This window comes from Myotis daubentonii, chromosome 1, assembly GCF_963259705.1.
Source record: "Myotis daubentonii chromosome 1, mMyoDau2.1, whole genome shotgun sequence".
NCBI classification, from domain to species: domain Eukaryota; kingdom Metazoa; phylum Chordata; class Mammalia; order Chiroptera; family Vespertilionidae; genus Myotis; species Myotis daubentonii.
In genome coordinates, this window is record NC_081840.1 from 89,653,583 (window position 1) to 89,671,055 (window position 17,473).

The following is a 17,473-nucleotide window of genomic DNA, read 5'->3' on the forward strand; positions in this document are numbered from 1 at the left end:
CTTAGGAATGTTGCTCACCAGGTTTCTCTCTGTGGTCCTCTCTTTGTTCTTTCTGTATGGTCTCACCCACTGTCACATTAGATATGGCCCAGTGCCTTCCTCTATGTCCCACAGATACTTCAAATTTAAAATCATTACTATTTTCCTACTTTCATCCTTTTCTTTTGTATCCCCATCTTCTCTGGTCTTCTGATTAGTCATCAGGCTTTTCCTCAGAATATCTGTTTCTTCTCCATTTCTGGTTATTTTTTCATTATCTCTTGCCTTTGCCACTAAATTTACTTGTCTCTTCTCTCCCTTCTCACTCTTTCTGAGCCTTTCCTATTGCTGCATGAGTTAGTCATTCTAAAGTCAAATTTGGTTGTTGCTCCCTTGGAAAAACTGATTGGCTAGTGTGTCAATCCCAAACTCCTTAATATGATATGCAAGGCCTCTTACAGTTTACTCCCAAGTTGCCTCTTCCTTGTACTGCTTTCTTCCCTCATCTGAAGACCCAGTCATACACAGATCATTTTTCATTCCTTGGGTCTACCCTGATCTTTCATGTCTTGTTCCTTTTGCCTTGATCGCCTTGCATGTCCTTATCACCTATTAAACCCTATTCATCTTGCAAGACCCTGGAGTAGAGAAGTGTTTCTTGCTTCCCCCAGGCAGTAAGTGGATATCTCTTTCATGTTGCTCTTGTACTTTGTATCAAGTATGAAATGTAAAGAAAATTACAGGGTAACATAACTTTTGAATAAAGCAGATATCAGATCACCGTGATAGTGTTTGTCAATAAAATAAGGTTGAAAATTCCGCATTAGGAGACTCTAAAACATTTATAAATGTGAAAAAAGTAGTCAGTTCATACTGAATTTTAGAAGAAGACAGACACTTTAAAAGAGGTTCAGATCTGGAATGTAAGAAAGCAGGAGTTAAGCCATTCTTTAAATAGATACTTTGTTACCTGCTCTGCTGAGTAGAAAGCAGTTTGATGATAGTGGCTATTTTAATTGTCACATCATATGTCAATCTAATAACATTAGATTTGTAATAAATTTATGTACAGAATTTAGAATTTTAATTATACTGACTTCTAGGGGAATGTATACCAACAGCAACAAAGATGGGCAGTATAGACGTGAACATTAGCCCCTATGTGTACTTCACTTTGCTCCAGCATTCCCAGGGTGTGTTACATATACTTTTAGGTCCTTGGAACTTTCATCACTAGTTCTTAAATTTAAGAAAAGAGAAAACCTATTCCTTGGTTAAGCAAATTTAAGGACTACTGAGCTAAAAGTAGGTCAGCCTACAGCAGAACACTTTAGAACACCTATGCTATTGTATATTATTTTCTCCAAAAGAATTATATAAGTATATTTTCCAAATTTATTTGACCAAGTAACATCTTGAGGAATTGGGATTCAAAGAAACATGCTTTGAGTAATAGCAAGGATTCAGAAATTTTTTGTGGATTACATTTGTGATAATTTGAACTTTCTAAAAATCTGTGTTAAAACCTTTTGCAGTGTTAACCTATATTTTGTTTATCGGGGGTTTGTTTGTTTTTGTTTTGTTGGGATTTTTTTTTTGTTTTTGCCCCCTTTGTTTGTTTTTAAATATATTTTTATTTATTTTAGAGAGAGAGGAAGGGAGAGGGAGAAAGAGATAGAAACATTAATAATGAGAGAGTATCATCCATCAGCTGCCTCCTGCACGCCCCCACTGAGAATCAAGCCAGCAACCTGGGAATGTGCCCTGACCAGGAATCGAACTGGGGAACTCTTGGTTCATGGGTTGATCAATGCTCAACCACTGAGCCACACTGGCTAGACTGTTTTATCAGGTCTTTTTTAGAACAAAACACATATTCTAAAATAGTTGGCCAGAGTAATGATTAACAAGAGCTATATGACAACACAGGAATTTTTGCTGTATAAAGGTATAAGATATTTAATGAGGGTCTTTCTTTCTTTTTAGGTATGATTTTAATTGGTATAGATGAAGAACAAGGCCCTCAGGTGTACAAGTGTGATCCTGCAGGTTACTACTGTGGGTTTAAAGCCACTGCAGCAGGCGTTAAACAAACCGAGTCAACCAGCTTTCTTGAAAAAAAAGTGAAGAAGAAATTTGATTGGACATTTGAACAGACAGTGGAAGTAAGTTAGCCAAAAGAAGCTAAGTTTTTTTTAATGCTCCATAGAATAGTAAAGATCACTGCATACTTGACAGTCTATAAACTCTATTCCTGGGTTATATCACAAGATCCAGGTTTGTTAGCTGAATAGTAAAATTGCTGTCATTCAGCTGACATGGGAACAATGAGGATTGCTTTTCACTTAATTTCTTATCTCATTCCATAATGTATTTGAAATTGCTTTCAACAAAACACATATAAGATGGAAAAATATAACTAAGAATAGGAATCGAAGACTAGACCTAAAAGCCTACATGGTTATGACTCAAAGTAGGCTTACACTTCTCGGTAGCAAAAGCGAAAAAATTGCGTCAGTAATGTTGCCTTATGGTGTGCTAAAGGAAAAATAAATAGCCACACACCAAATGTTCTTTCTGGTAAAAGAATATGCTCACAGAATGACTTGGTAGAGAAATTATATCTGGGATACAAAAATAGAGCTAGATTTATGCAGGGTTCTTGAGGGGATTATGTATTATGATTGGGAACTTTACCTTGTTAGGACAAGCTAAGGTTCTTTTTTTTTTTTTTTTTTTTTTTTGACAAGCTAAAATTTGACAAATATTTAACAACAGTAGACTAAAGAAGCCTCTTATTTATTGCCAAGAAGTTAAAAACAAAATATTTAGTAGATATTGGAATGAGGGTCTGGGATACAGCCCTTTCTAAAGACTAATAACATGATTCTGACAAATGACAAAGAGAAAATTACCATCTAATCCTATATAATAAAAGCCTAATATACTAAGTGTCCGGTCATCCGTTCAACTAATCAAAGTGTAATATGCTAATGATATGCTAATGCCGCTCAGCCGCTTGCTGTGATGTGCATTGACCACCAGGGTCAGACGCTCCAACTGGTAGGTTAGCTTGCTGCTGGGGTCCTGCCAATGGGAACTGAGGGAGACTGGCCGAACACACCCTGGAGCCTCCCACAGTCCCTTCCTGGCTGGCCAGCCTCCCGCGTCCCTCCCTGGCCCCAATTGTGCACCAGTGGGGTCTCTTGGCCTGGCCTGCGCCCTCTTGCAATCCGGGACACCTTAGGGGATGCCAGAGAGCCAGTTTTGGCCTGATCCCGCAGGCCAGGCCAAGGGAACCCACTGGTGCACAAATTCATGCACTAGGCCTCTAGTACTTTTTATGTTTGGTTGGCAGTATTTATACTAACAGGTGATATAAAGCTTGTTTTCATCTGGAAGGTACTATGCCCTGTTTAGATGTTTATTAAAGGTTTTTTCTTATTGCAATTCATAATTACATAAGTAATCACATCAGATACAGAGCCACTTAAAACATTCTTAAATTGTTATTACTATAAATTCCTTGAAAAAAGACTATATCATTGATCTTTTTAAAAAAAAATGTTTTTATTGATTTTTTTAGAGAGAGAGGAAGGGAGAAGGGGAGAGAGAGAGAGAAACATTGATCAGCTGCCTCCTGCACACCCCCTTGTGGGAATTGAGTCCACAACCCTAGCATGTGCCCTCACCAGGAATCAAACCAACAACCTTTCAGTGCACAGGATGATGCCCACCCAGCTGAGCCACAACAGCCAGGACTATATCATTCATCCTCTCCTCATCTCACCTCAAATGCTAAGCATAGGGCCTGGCATGTAGTGGTCATTAACCAAATAGTTTTGTGTAAATCTTTCTATTTTGCTTGATGGGCCCCTTTGATTTATGGCTGAACTGATATAAACAAGTTTCTTTTCATTGGCAGGCAACAAACTAGAATTAAGCAATCTGTTAGTGGCTCTAGAAGTACATCACTGAAAAATGAAGCAAAAATGAATAGCATGTGGTTAATTCATGATTTGAATATGCTTGGAATGAGAAAATCTTGGAGTCTCTGAAAAATACTATATTTTAATGTTGATAACTTTTTTCAGACTGCAATTACCTGCCTGTCTACTGTTCTATCAATTGATTTCAAACCTTCAGAAATAGAAGTTGGAGTAGTTACAGTTGAAAATCCTAAATTCAGGTGAGTTATATTGTTGACCAGGTACTTAAGAAGTTTGCCAAGTGATAAATTCCAGCCTAAAAAGTTAGACATGTGGGGTTCATTTGTCCTATAACGTGGGGAAAGGAAACATTTTCTTGTACTACAGTTATAGTATTTTCCTTTTAGCATCTGATAAATCTATTTTTAAACTTACTGATGTCTCTCTAAGACAGATATAAAAGCTTTTCTTCTCGTTTCAGAGTGATTTTTTATCTAATACCATACGTGATATAAATTAACCTCCTTCATAAAGTAAGAAGTAAATATAAGAGTTTTTCTTTTTTTAGTTTAAGGTCAATAGAAACTGAACTGTCAAAGTAGTTTTCAAGTTTTTCAGGTGGAGCCTCAATTATTTAGTGGTTATATATGTGAAGAGCAAATTTGAAATACTAATATACATCAAACCCTATCTGGAGATCTTTGGAAGCCCCAAATTTTGAATACAGCTCATTGAATTACAGATGCTGGATGTCTGTCTGTTCTTACTAAGTGAACTAAGTGACTAATTACCACAAATTAACCTTACAGCTTCCATGAGTCAAATCTGTACTGAATGCTTAATGCATATAAGCTCACTTAATCCTCCCAGCAACCCTTTGAAGTCATTACTTACCATGAACTTGGTTGCTTTTTTGAATAGTGGAAAATACTTCAGTTAAGTCCACAGATGCGAGGAACTGCTGGAAGGGAAGGCATATTAACTATTATGTATATCTACTTTTAGGTCACAATTTTAAGTACACATGGTTATGGTTAGGGGTAGACCAAGCCTTGAAGAGTTTTTTGTTAGTAGGCCTTTTTCTATTCTTTTTGTTGCCTGCAGGTAATTGATACAAACATGAAAGATTTAAGAAAAATAAACATTGTTTTCTGTATGAAAAGATCTTTTTTTTTAAGTTAAAATACAATTCTTTTTTTTTTTTTTTAATCAGTAAAATTTCATCAAGAACTATTTACAGATCTCTCTAATGGACCTGCAATTAGTTTTTGTTTTCTTCTCTATTCTTAGACCTTCCTATAACCTTTAAAATTCTTATTTCCATCAATTAGTTAAATAGATAAGAAACCAAAGATCCTGTGTTTTCAAAAAGCCCTTGTATCATTTATAAATCCTGTGATAGTAAGTTTACTTAAATAATAACTACACTATATAACATAAACATCAACAACTATATAAGCTGCTTCTATTGCCCCAAAATGCACTAAATAATGTCACTTTGACAAATTTTCCTTTTTAGTGGTCCCACAGTGATAGGTCACGTTAAAGGTTACCAAGCAGTTGATTTCTTTGGGGCAAACATCATTTAGAAAATACCATATGCTCGCCATGGAGTGCCTTCTTATCTCTCAGCTAATACAAACTTGAGTTATACTAGGTATAAAGGCATTTTGACATAAGAGCTAAAATAGAACGCTTTATGTGTAGTTTAGCTTTATATTTAAACTAGGGGCCCGGTGCACGAAATTCGTGCACTGGGTGTGTGTGGGGGGGAGTGTCCCTCAGCCCAGCCTGCCCCCTCTCACATACTGGGAGCCCTCAGGCGTTGACCCCCATCACCCTCCAATCGCAGGATCGGCCCCTTGCCCAGGCCTGACGCCTCTGGCTGAGGCGTCCGGCCCGGGCAGCGGGGACCCGCAGCTGCAGCGGCCCCACGATCGTGGGCTTCGCTTTAGGCCCAGGCAAGGGACCCCTAGCTCCCGGGACTGCCAGCTTTGACCGTGCCCAGCTCCCATTGCTGGCTCCACCCCTACTTCCTGCTATCACTGGCCAGGGCGGAAAAGGCACCTGATTCTCCGATCATGGCTGGGGGGCAGGGCAAAGGCAGCCCCAGGGCCACCTTTGCCCTGCCCCCCAGCTCTTAGCTCCCCCCTGGGTTTCCGATCACTGTCAGTGGCAGGGGGCTTCTTCCTGCTTTCCCTTTCGCCTCCCTGCATTGTGCCTACATATGCAAATTAACCGCCATCTTGTTGGCAGTTAACTGCCAATCTTAGTTGGCAGTTAATTTGCATATAGCCCTGATTAGCCAATGAAAAGGGTAGCTCGTATGCCAATTACCATTTTTCTCTTTTATTAGTGTTGATATTTTCTATCATAGCTGCAACTAAAAGGGTTTTGTTTTCAAAAGACCTAATTCTAGATCTGATGTCAGGTAATCATATTTGTGTATAGAAGGAGTTGCTATGACATCTGGGAATTCCTTCAAAATGAAAGGAATGAGTAGTGGGTGTATAGATTTTTTTAAAGATTAGCTATAAATTGACAATTGGTGAAGTTGGATGTTAGGTACACATGTATTCATTACTAGCCTACTTCGTGTGTGTTTGGAATTTTGCATAATAAAATTTTTCAAAAAGTAAATAGTTTTGGTTTTCTTTCCCTTTGCTTTTTAGGATTCTTACAGAAGCAGAGATTGACACTCATCTTGTTGCTCTAGCAGAGAGAGACTAAACATTGTAGTCAGTTTACCAAATCCATTATGCCACTTGCCTGTGTGTTTGGTAACAACAGATGAACATTACGGAGGCCCTTGGATTGAAAAAGGAACCTCTCCCACTCCTGCCACTGAAGTGGTTAGGGCTCTATATAAATAAAAACAGTGCTTTTGGAAAAGAATTGCATCCTGTGTTTTTTACCTCCAGTTTTATGTATTAAAACTGTTTTATGTGTTAGTACATGCAGGCTGTTAAATAAATGTTCACCATCTTTACATTGTGGCTTTATTCATTTTGTTGCTGTGGCTAAAGGAACTTAATTGCCAGAAATTTATACTCTAGCTAAATGGCATCTATATATATAAAAGCCTAAGCAACAGAACAACCAAATGACCTGTCGACTGGTCACTATGAGTGCACTGACCACCAGGGGGCAGATGCTTAATGCAGGAGCTGCCCCTGATGGTCAGTGTGCTCCCATAGCCAACATCCTGCGGCTGGCCAACCTCCCACGGTCTCCCCCTCCCTCCCAGCCGGCCAACCAACCTCCTGCGGTCCCTCTCTCCCCCCCTCAGCCAGCTGGCCCCGATGGCCCCGATCAGGCCAGCAGCCAACCTCCTGCAGTCCCTTCCCTGGCTGGCTGGCCCCTATCATGACTGGGCGAGGTGGCCCTGATGGGCCCCATTCACTGGCCAGGCCAAGGGACCTCACCTGTGCACGAATTTGTGTACCGGGCCTCTAGTCCTATATAATAAAAGAGAAACATGTAAACTGACCGTCCCTCTGCTATACTCACCAGCCAATCAGGAGTGAGTATGCAAATTAACCTGGCAAAGATGGTGGGTTAATTTGCATACACAGGTGCCAAGCAGCCTGGGTCCCGGGAACATCCTCGGGACCCAGGCTGCTCCTAGCCAGTAGGCCTGCGCATAGGCACCAAGCAGATGTTCCTGCCTTGTGGCCGCTTGCTCACGCGCCAGCGCCAAGCCGCGACCTGGGTCCACGCCCCCCAGCCCCGTGCCCACAAGGCGCGGGGCTGGCTGCTGGCCTCGGGGGCATGCCCCCCGGCAGCGGGGACACGCCCCTAGCCCAGTGGACACAATGCAGGGGGTCCTCTGTGCATGAGCTGCAGAGGAAACACCTTTCTTTTAAAAATATACATTTTATTTATTTATTTATTTATTTTTTTTTTTTTTACAGAGAAGAGGGGAGAGGGATAGTCAGAAACATCATCAGCTGCCTCCTGCACACTCCCCACTGGGGATATGCCCCCAACCAAGGTACATGCCCTTAACAGGAATCAAACCTGGGACCCTGCAGTCTGCAGGTTGACGCTCTATCCACGGAGCCAAACCAGTTCAAGCGTAAACACCTTTTCTGACCACTCATTGGCTAAGCTCCCTGTACACCGCCACTTGCAGTTCTTGGTAACATGGATTATAAGAATCCAAGAAGGTGATCTAGGGTTTTTCCACCACACCCCTAGAGAGAAAAACGAAGGCCCACTGCTGGAGGGCTAAGAAATGTCATATCCTTCCCTAGTTGGTTTGGCTCAGTGGATATAGCCTTGGCCTGCCAACTGCAGGGTCAGGGTTCAATTATGATCAAGGGCATGTACCAAGGTTGCAGGCTCCTCCCTGGCCACGGCCCAGGACAGGGCTCATGCAGGAGGTAACCAATCAAAGTGTCCCTCTCACATTGATGTTTCTGTCTCTCCCTCTCTCTTCCACACACTCTAAAATCAATGGAGACATATCAGGTGAGGATAAGAAAGAAAGGGAAGGAAGGAAGGAGGGAGGGAGGGAGGGAGGGAGGGAGGGAGGGAGGAAGGAAGGAAGGAAGGAAGGAAGGAAGGAAGGAAGGAAGGAAGGAAGGTAATGTCACACATGGCGCCTTCCCTTAAATCAGCTCGGTCGCCTCCCACTGAGGGAGGCCAGACTGCGGCTTAGGCCCGCTCCCCTTGGGGAGGGGGCCTAAGCCATCAGTAGGACATCCCTGAGGGCTCCCAGTCTGTGAAAGGAGCAGGCTGGGCTGAGGGAACCACCCCCCAGCCCCGTGCACAAATTCCTTGCACTGGGCCCCTAGTAATTAATAAATAGCAAACTAAAACTCTGGCTTTAAAACTTTCTCTGACTGTAGGCAAGTCCTTTATAATTCCTCATTCATTCAAATGGGATATTTCTGAACATGGATTTTAGGTTCTATTGGTTGGAAGTTTTAATTTTGTAGTAAAAACATTAGTGTTATTGATATTCAGTAGTTTTGAGATAACTCGTTTAATCTATATTCAATAGGAACCAGTATTTTTAAGAGCAGAGATTGTAGTTACCTTTGGGAAATAGTAGGGCTAGAAAAGCTGTAGAATATGTGTATTTTCTATGTTGCCTTAAAATTATTTAAATCTGCCCTAACCGGTTTGGCTCAGTGGATAGAGCATTGGCCTGCAGACTCAAGGGTCCCAGGTTCCATTCTGGTCAAGGACATGTACGTTGGCTGCCGGCACATCCCCAGTAGGGTGTGTGCAGGAGGCAGCTGATCGATGTTTCTAACTATCCCTCTCCCTTCCTCTAAAAAATCAACAAAATACATTTTTAAAAAATTATTTAAATCCTACTCTAAGGAGTGGTCTATAGTAGATACATCATAAACAATGTTAAGGAAAAAAGAGCAAACTATATATTCAGAATAATCTTTGTTTATGTACAGAATTAAGTTTTTTAAATTCCCAGAGTGATTCTCTGGTGGCCTAATTGTTTTTGGATGATTCAAAAATTTTGGAGTGTCTAAGGCTGATACATTCCATGTCTTCATTTGTGCTGGATGAGACTGGTGCTGTTGGTGTTTCCTCACACAGGTGAGTGTGGTGGGTGGTCTAAACGCCAGTCCCTGGAGTCAGTTGCCCCTATTTCTGTAGCTACCAGGCCCACACAAGGGAAGGCCATGTGAACTTGTGACCACCAGAAGCAGGAAACTTCACCAACCACATCCTCTTCATAGCTGAGTCATGAGTTGTAAAGTGTCCTAAAAGGGAAGCAGGGTTCTTCCAGTTTAGAGGCTACTGCTCTGGGACTACCCATCCAAATCCACTAGGCTCCATAAAGAGGCTGCCATCATTTTGAAAGTGGAGTCCGTGTAGAAATTTTCAGAACAGACCATGACATTCTATATCAGTGGTTCTCAACCTTCCTAATGCCGCAACCCTTTAATACAGTTCCTCATGTGGTGACCCCCAACCATAAAATGATTTTCGTTGCTACTTCATAACTGTAATTTTGCTACTGTTATGTATCATAATGTAAATACCTGATATGCAGGATGTATTTTCATTGTTCGCGACCCACAGGTTGAGAACCGCTGTTCTATATCATAGAACCTTGACTGTTACAGGATAGTGAAAAGCTAGGAAATTCCTAAAAGGAATAGGGAAACAGACAAGAAAATGAAACAAGGCCAGTTTGTGCAGCTTGCAGCAAAATCTTATCTTGAGAACAAATGGCTAATACCTCTCCTCACTAAACAATGAAGGAAAAGAGGGAGTTTTAATGCCTCTTCTCCCTAACCAGAAAATACATATAGCATAAATCACCCTGGAACTGTTAAGGCAGGAGGAGGGGGAAGGAAAAAAGGAAGAGTTTTATCACCCACTAAACAAAGAAGTCAGCTGTCTTGGGGAAAGGACAGTTTTATCTCCTTAAACAGAGAAGCCTTCAGTCTCGGCTTGTCAGGATAAAATCACCAAGCCCCAGGGGCCGCTGTGGCTCAGTTGGCTGAGCGTTGTACTGAGATGATTCTGTATTAGGGGCACATGCCTGGGTTGTGAGGCAGCCCATCAGTGTTCTACTCTCACAACTCATATCTCCCTCTCCCTCTCTTTAAAACCAATAAAAACTGCCGGGGTCCAACCCCAGCGGGTCCAGGGGTCCCCAAAGGTGTGGACGGAGTCAGCAAAGAAGGAATGACACGGAGACAGCGTTCAGTTGATCAGCAGCCTAGCCAGGATCTCTAGCCAGGATCTCCAGCCAAGTTCTGGTCTAGATCTCCAGAGAGGTTCTGCTTCAGATCTCCAGCCAGGTTCTGTGGCCATGTTCCCTCGCTAGGTTCTCCAGCCAGGTTCTGTCTGAGATCTCTAGCCAGGTTCGGTCACCAGGTTCTAGTCAGGTTCTCTTGCCATATTTCTGTAGTCAGGCTCAGTCCAGGATCTTTTGCCATGTTCTCTCCAGCGAAGTTCTTCTGTCTGTAGGTTCTGTGTAGGTTCTGTCTTCTGAAGTCTGTCTCTTTCTGTCTTGTTACATCTGTATTTATGCCAGTTGATTCAATCCTATCAATCTCTATTACAAAGGTTAGGGCGTTTCTTATCTCCATTCCAGGGAGTAAAGATTATGTAGCTTAAGCATGATTGTTCATAGTTAAAGTGATTAATTACCCGCCTGGCACTTAGTTGAGGGGTTTTATTCCCTCCCTAACTTCAGGGGAAAATCCCTACCTGGGGATTCAACCTTTCTCGGAGAGGTGACCTTGGTTAAAACACAGCGCCAAGAAGGTGAGCAAACATATTAAGAACCGTATGCTATATATGCCAGGTCCCTTGAAACAGCAAGGATGGACCGGCTCCCGGCAAAAAACATTTTTTTAAACAAAATCGCCAAGTGCTTCTCAAATTCTGGAAAAGCCATATACAAAAGGAGACCTTGAGATCTGGTCTGTACAAGGCTATCTGGCCGAGGAATTTTAAAACCTATACACAGAAAAGTATAAAAGCCAAACCTCTACCAGGCAGCACTCCACAGATTAGCTGAGAGGGCCTATTTCATAAGCCAGACATATTTTGATAAGATTTGCGTGCCTTGCTTCTTTGATAAATTTACTTGCTTTAATAAATTTGCTTTACTACAACACAACTGTCCGTGGTCACTCATTTGAATTCTTTCTCACAAGACAAGAATAGGAGGGGACAGCCCTCTCCCTTCAACTCAGAGGGTGGTCCAAAATCACCTTTGCTGGTATTTCTGGTGCTTGTACCAAGTTTATCTTTCTGGGATCGTGGGTTAGAGACTAGCAAATAACTCGATCTTCCTATAGCAAAAGACTTTTTAGTGATAGCAAACAAAAGTTCTCTGTTAGAAAAATAAGGCTTTTAGAATTGTAATGCAAAATCTAGATGAAGTAATTTAGTCTATTATAGCTTTAAGGATGTTGAATTGTTTATGCTTTTAAAAAAACTAGAAAAAAGTCAATTTAAGTTTGTGAACATGAAATCTGTGTTGTTTATTTAAACAATCTGGGATGGATAACAAGGGTTTGCATTTTTCTTAGCATCTTATACAAATGCTGAGAAAAATGTCTTTGGGGGTTAATGGGGGGTATGAGGACACATTTGTAATACCTTAACTAATAATAATAATAAAAAAGAAAAAAAAACTTTGAATATCGGTGGCTGTTACAAGTGGAGGCATGGAGGGCACCGTGCGCCTGCCTCTGCGGCTTGGGCTCTTCGCGGGGATGTCAGTGTCGTAAGAAGCGCCAGCGCCCATCTGAGATGGCCGCGGCCGGCCGAAGGCAAGCGGTGTCGTCAGGATTGCCAGGGCCCAGCTGAGAAGGCAGCAGCCGAAGGCAAGCCGGCCCAAGGCAAGCCGGCCCGGCAGTAAAGCACCTCGAGGCGGTCGACGCAGCGCGGTGCTGTGCCAGGAGTGGAGGAATCGCAAGCCCCATGCCGCCCCCCCACTGCTCGCTGCAGGACCTGCGGGTGGAGATGCTGGTGGAGATCTTCGCCTTGCTCCCCGGCACCGACCTGGCCAGCCTGGCCCAGGCCTGCACCAAATTCCACCACATCCTGCACACCGACAGCATCTGGAGACGGCGCTGCCGGGAGGAGTATGGCATTCGTGAAAAGTTGCAGAACCTGAAGATGATCGGTATGTCTTATCGAGAAGTCTATGCAAAGATGTTCTCATACAGAAACATTTTGGGTTTGTGGCAGCTAGATAGTGACTATAGAACACTGCTGAATGTCGTGCTGGATGGCTTATGCATTACTGGTTGGACGTGCAGGCCTTCCAATAACACCCATGTGCATGGCCCAATGCAATCCGAGCCCTTGTTTAGAATTCGCCCGACGGAGAGGAAATCCCCCACCTTGGAGCACGTAGACAACTTCTACAGCTTTTCCCACAGCCGCCGCATGCAGATTCAGAAGGACAGGTTCACCATCCAGTTGATCAGGAGAGACCACCGAAAGGATTCACCAGCGCGGCTCGGGGGAGAACGGGGGCTGGTGCTGTTAGAGGAGGACAAAATGCTGTCTGACTGCCTGACCTACCGCTGCTTGGTGATGTTGCAGGGGGACAGCCAGCGGTATGACTACTGCCTACCTTCCGCCGTCAACCTCCCGCCGAGCCACCCGGATGACCTCATCAGGCCAGGCCTCTTCCCAGGCAAATAGGATGGCTTCGGCCCTATGATTGCCGTGCTCAGCTTCCATGGGAAGTATGCCAGGGTCACGAAGATCACGGGAGCGTCCATCGAGACGTTAAAGATCCACCTCATGCGCCGCAGCCAGTTGCCAGACGGCGAGTTCTTCCGCAACTTCAGTGAGCTCTGCCGCGTGGTCAAGAAGATTGATGAGCAGGTGATCCGGGAGCAGCAGCAGCAGCAGCAGCAGCAAGAAAACGGGACTGAGGAAAGCGGGGGCTGTGGCTGGCAGAGCCCCGCCCAGCCCAGCGTCGGGGAGTCGGGGGCTGCAGCTTCGGAGGAGCAGCCTGTTCCGTTTGTTCTGCCTGTGGGCGTGCGCCCAAGACTCCACAACCACCCCCAACCTGCAGGATGTACTTCTATGGCGTTTACATTGGTGCCTTAGAACGGTCACCTACCCAGGCGCTTCCCTGGAGTCCTCATCCTGTTCGATGAGAACCACTTGAGGTTCATCGGTCTGGAGATGCAATACTTCATCCTGTTTGGCAGAGTCCAGAACACCTCCCAGCATGTGGAGGCGCCATCCCCGCAGGCCTTCCTGGAGAGGCTCTCGAACGTTCAGTCCGGAAGCCCTGGGAGGAGCACATTTCTGGACCTGGACCTCAATTTCACCTTCTGACCAGGTTACCCACCTTTGTTTGTTTTTTTAATCCTCACCCGAGGATATATTCCCATTGATGTTTAGAGAGAGTGGGGGAGAGAGGGAAAGACAGAAATAATCGATGTTAGAAAAACACATCAGTTGTTTGCCTCCTGCCCAAGCCCCGACCAGGGCCAGGCTGGGTAGGAGCCAGCTATTGAGGTAGAAATAAACCTTAGACCAGTGGTCTCAGCCTTCCTAATGCTGCGACGCTTTAATACAGTTCCTCATGTTGTGGTGACCCCCAATTTCATTGTTACAAATTGAACATAACTAAAGCATAGTGATTAATCACACAAAAAATAAAGACATCTTATATATAGTTTATAAAAATAAATAAAACTTTAAATATCTTTACCCAGAGGGCATTCTGATAAACTAGTAAGAAATATAAGAATACATTTGAAAATTGACATTCAGAGGGATATGTCCAGACATTCATGAATGTGAAGCTATTTGGATAGACATCTGGCTTCCCTTTTGGTTCCCATTTTTATGAAGAAACAGTTTGGGCCCAGCCGCTGTGGCTCAGGAGTTGAGGGAGGACCCAAGAACCAGGAAATCAGGGCACAAGCCAGGGTTGTGGGCTGGATCCCTAGTAGGGGGAGTGCACAAGGCAGCTGATTGATGATTCTCATCACTGATGTTTCTCTCTTGTTGAAATCAATCAAAATATTTTTTTTAAAAAAACCCAGTTTTGTACCATTTGGGTTGTAAGTGACTGGCAAACCAAGTACTTGGCTTCCTCACTAGCCCCCAAATCCAAGATTCAGATTTGTGCCACAACCAAATTACTCCATTAAGGATCTTCAGGATCTCCCTTAGAGTCAGAAATGCTAAGGCTAAATATATTCTGGCTGGCTACTGCATTTTCAAAATGAAAGTCTAAACAGCAAACATTGTTGTCGTGAATTAGTGGTAGGCACTTCCATTGAAATCAGGAATGATCCCAGGATGACTGTTAACCATTTATTTTACATTCCAGAAAATCCAACTAATAGGAGTTATCAGAACACCAATAGAAAAATGTACTAACAACATAGGTCATGGAAATTTTCTAATCAATAGACTTGAAAAAAATGATGTCTCAAATTTAAAATGCAAATTATAAGATATTTCCATTAAACTTTTAAAAGTATAATACAAAATGTGCTTGGTACTTTGCAAGTACTTAATAAATATTTGTTGAATGAAGGAATGATGAGATATGTTAGAAGTTACTCATTCAGCTGGGGGAAGGATAAATGGTTACTTTCTGGAGGGCAACTTGGGAATATGAATCAATAAAAAACTAAGAATTTTTCCTAGGGATGTAATTAGAGATGCAGAATTATGTCACTAATTTTTTTTGTACAACAATAAGTTACATTGCATCCAATATTGTGGAATATTGAACAGTCATTAAAATAACTTTTGAAGAATAATTAATGAAAACATTTACAATGTAATATTATGGAAGAAACAGGATGAAAAATATACGGTGTGATCCATGCAGCAGACACTTTTGGTACACATTTCATTCCCTCTGCCTGGACTGCTCTGACTCCTGCCTGCAGTATTCCACCTCTAGTGTTCCATGCATTTATTTGCTTCCTAAAGTTAGGAACGTGCTCAGTGTGTGCAAGCCTAACACAACAAGCAGGGTGTACCAGTAAATGCCAACTGAAATTGGTAGACGAATGTCCCAGCCTCATGAGGTATTTCTGGGATGGGCCATAGAAAACTCTGAAACTGCAAAATTTAGTGCATGTCTTAATTTCCTGGGAGAGACTCATACATAGCTTTCATCAGATATTCAAGAAAGTCTGTTATGCAAGAAAGGAGCACCACTGGCAGGAAACAGTAGAATAAAACAATATAATGTGAACAGTGGTTCTTTCTGCTGGGGATTATTTTGGTTGTATAAGGCAGAATTATGAGCACATTTTATTTTTTTCTTTATATTCTCTTTTGAATAAGGAATATGCATGAATAAGTTAAAGATGGATGTGTTAACTAATGTGTTAACTGATTATAGCTCAAAATGTTTTGCTGCCATTAAAAATGTTTTAGAAGAATTTAAAATAACATTTTAAAATGCTTACAACATAATTCAGGAAAATATAAGATTGTTTATAAAGTCTATGATTTCAACAATGTAAACAATGCATGGAAGAAATAACCCCTGAACTAATAAGTGTTTATAGGAAGGTTGCAGGACACAGGTTAATATTCAAAAGTTGCCCTAACTGGTTTGGCTCAGTGGATAGAGTCGGCCTGTGGACTGAAGGGTCCCAGGTTCAATTCCGGTCAAGGGCATGTACCTTGGTTGCAGGCACATCCCCAGTAGGGGGTGTGCAAGAGGCAGCTGATGATGTTTCTCTCTCATCGATGTTTCTAAATCTCTATTCCTCTCTGTAAAAAAAATCAATAAAATGTATTTTTTAAAAAGTCAATTGCTTTTCTACATATCATCAATGAATGATTGCAATTTAAAATTAAAAACACAACGACATCACTTACATTAGAACCAAAATGTGTACTAAAGCTATATAAGGAAAACTATAAAACTCAGATGGAAGAAACCAAAGATCCAAATAAGTAGATAGTCCATGTTATGGATAGGAAGAGTCAATATTGTCAAAATGTCAATTTTTCAAAATCTATAAATTTTGCACACTCCCAGTTAAAATTCCAGCAAGTTATTTTGCAGCTATTGAAAAACTGTTTCTAAAGTTTATATGGAAAGGCAAAAGACCCAGAGCAGCCAACACACTACTGAAAAACAAAGTTACTACCTAACTTCAAGACTATACTACAAACTACATTAGTCAAGACAGTATGGCCGAAACCGGTTTGGCTCAGTGGATAGAGTGTCGGCCTGCGGACTGAAAGGTCCCAGGTTCGATTCCGGTCAAGGGCATGTACCTGGGTTGCGGGCATATCCCCAGTAGGAGATGTGCAGGAGGCAGCCGATCGATGTTTCTAACTATCTCTCTCCCTTTCTCTCTGTAAAAAATCAATAAAATATATTTTTTAAAAAAAGACAGTATGGTATTTTTTAAAATATAATTTTATTGTTTTTAAAGAGGAAGGGAGAGAGAGAGAGAAACATCAATGATGAGAAAGAATCACTGATGGACTGCCTCCTGCATACTCCTTACTGGGATCAAGCCCGCAACTCAGGAATGTGTCCTGACTGGGAATCAAACCATGACCGCTTGGTTCATAGGTCAACACTCAATCCTTAAACCGCACCAGCTGGGAAAGACAGTATCGTATTAATGAAAGAATAGATTAATAGAACAGAATAGAGATCCTAGAAGTAGACCCACCTATATATAATCAACTCTGAACTGATAAGTGTTTATAGGAAGGTTGCAGGACACTGGTCAGGGGCATGCGGGAAGCAACCAATCAATGTGTCTCTCTCACGTTGGTGTTTTTCTGTCTCTCTCCCTTCCACTCTCTCTAAAAATCAACGGAGAGAATATCCTCGGGTGAGGATTAAAATAGAAAAAGAAAAACAGGAGCAACACCAATTCAATGGGGAAAGAACAGTCTTTGAAATGGTTCTGTAACAACTAGATGCCCACATGCAAGAACAAATCACCTATCAGAAAAAGTAACTCAAAAGAGATCATAATGTCAAATACCAAACTATAAAACTTCTAAACAATAAGAGAAAAATGTATATTGTAAGTAAAAGAAGCCAATCTGGAAAAGCTACATACAGTTTGATTCCAATTATCAAGCCTTCTGGA

The 17,473-nt window shown here is 42.2% G+C and overlaps 1 protein-coding gene across 3 annotated transcripts in view; it reads left to right on the forward strand.

Annotated features, from left to right (window-relative positions):
• Positions 1–6,895, forward strand: part of PSMA6 (proteasome 20S subunit alpha 6) — a 36,058-nt gene extending 29,163 nt beyond the window's left edge. For 2 of the 3 annotated variants that reach the window (XM_059710646.1, XM_059710649.1), the window contains 3 exons: positions 1,966–2,144; positions 4,074–4,168; positions 6,581–6,895. In XM_059710646.1, the coding sequence (XP_059566629.1) occupies positions 1,966–2,144; positions 4,074–4,168; positions 6,581–6,638 (332 nt within the window). In that variant the 3' untranslated portion in view covers positions 6,639–6,895. The remainder of the gene's footprint in view (positions 1–1,965; positions 2,145–4,073; positions 4,169–6,580) is intronic. The other variant, XM_059710650.1, reaches the window with a different exon arrangement.
• Positions 6,896–17,473: the final 10,578 nt, after the last annotated feature.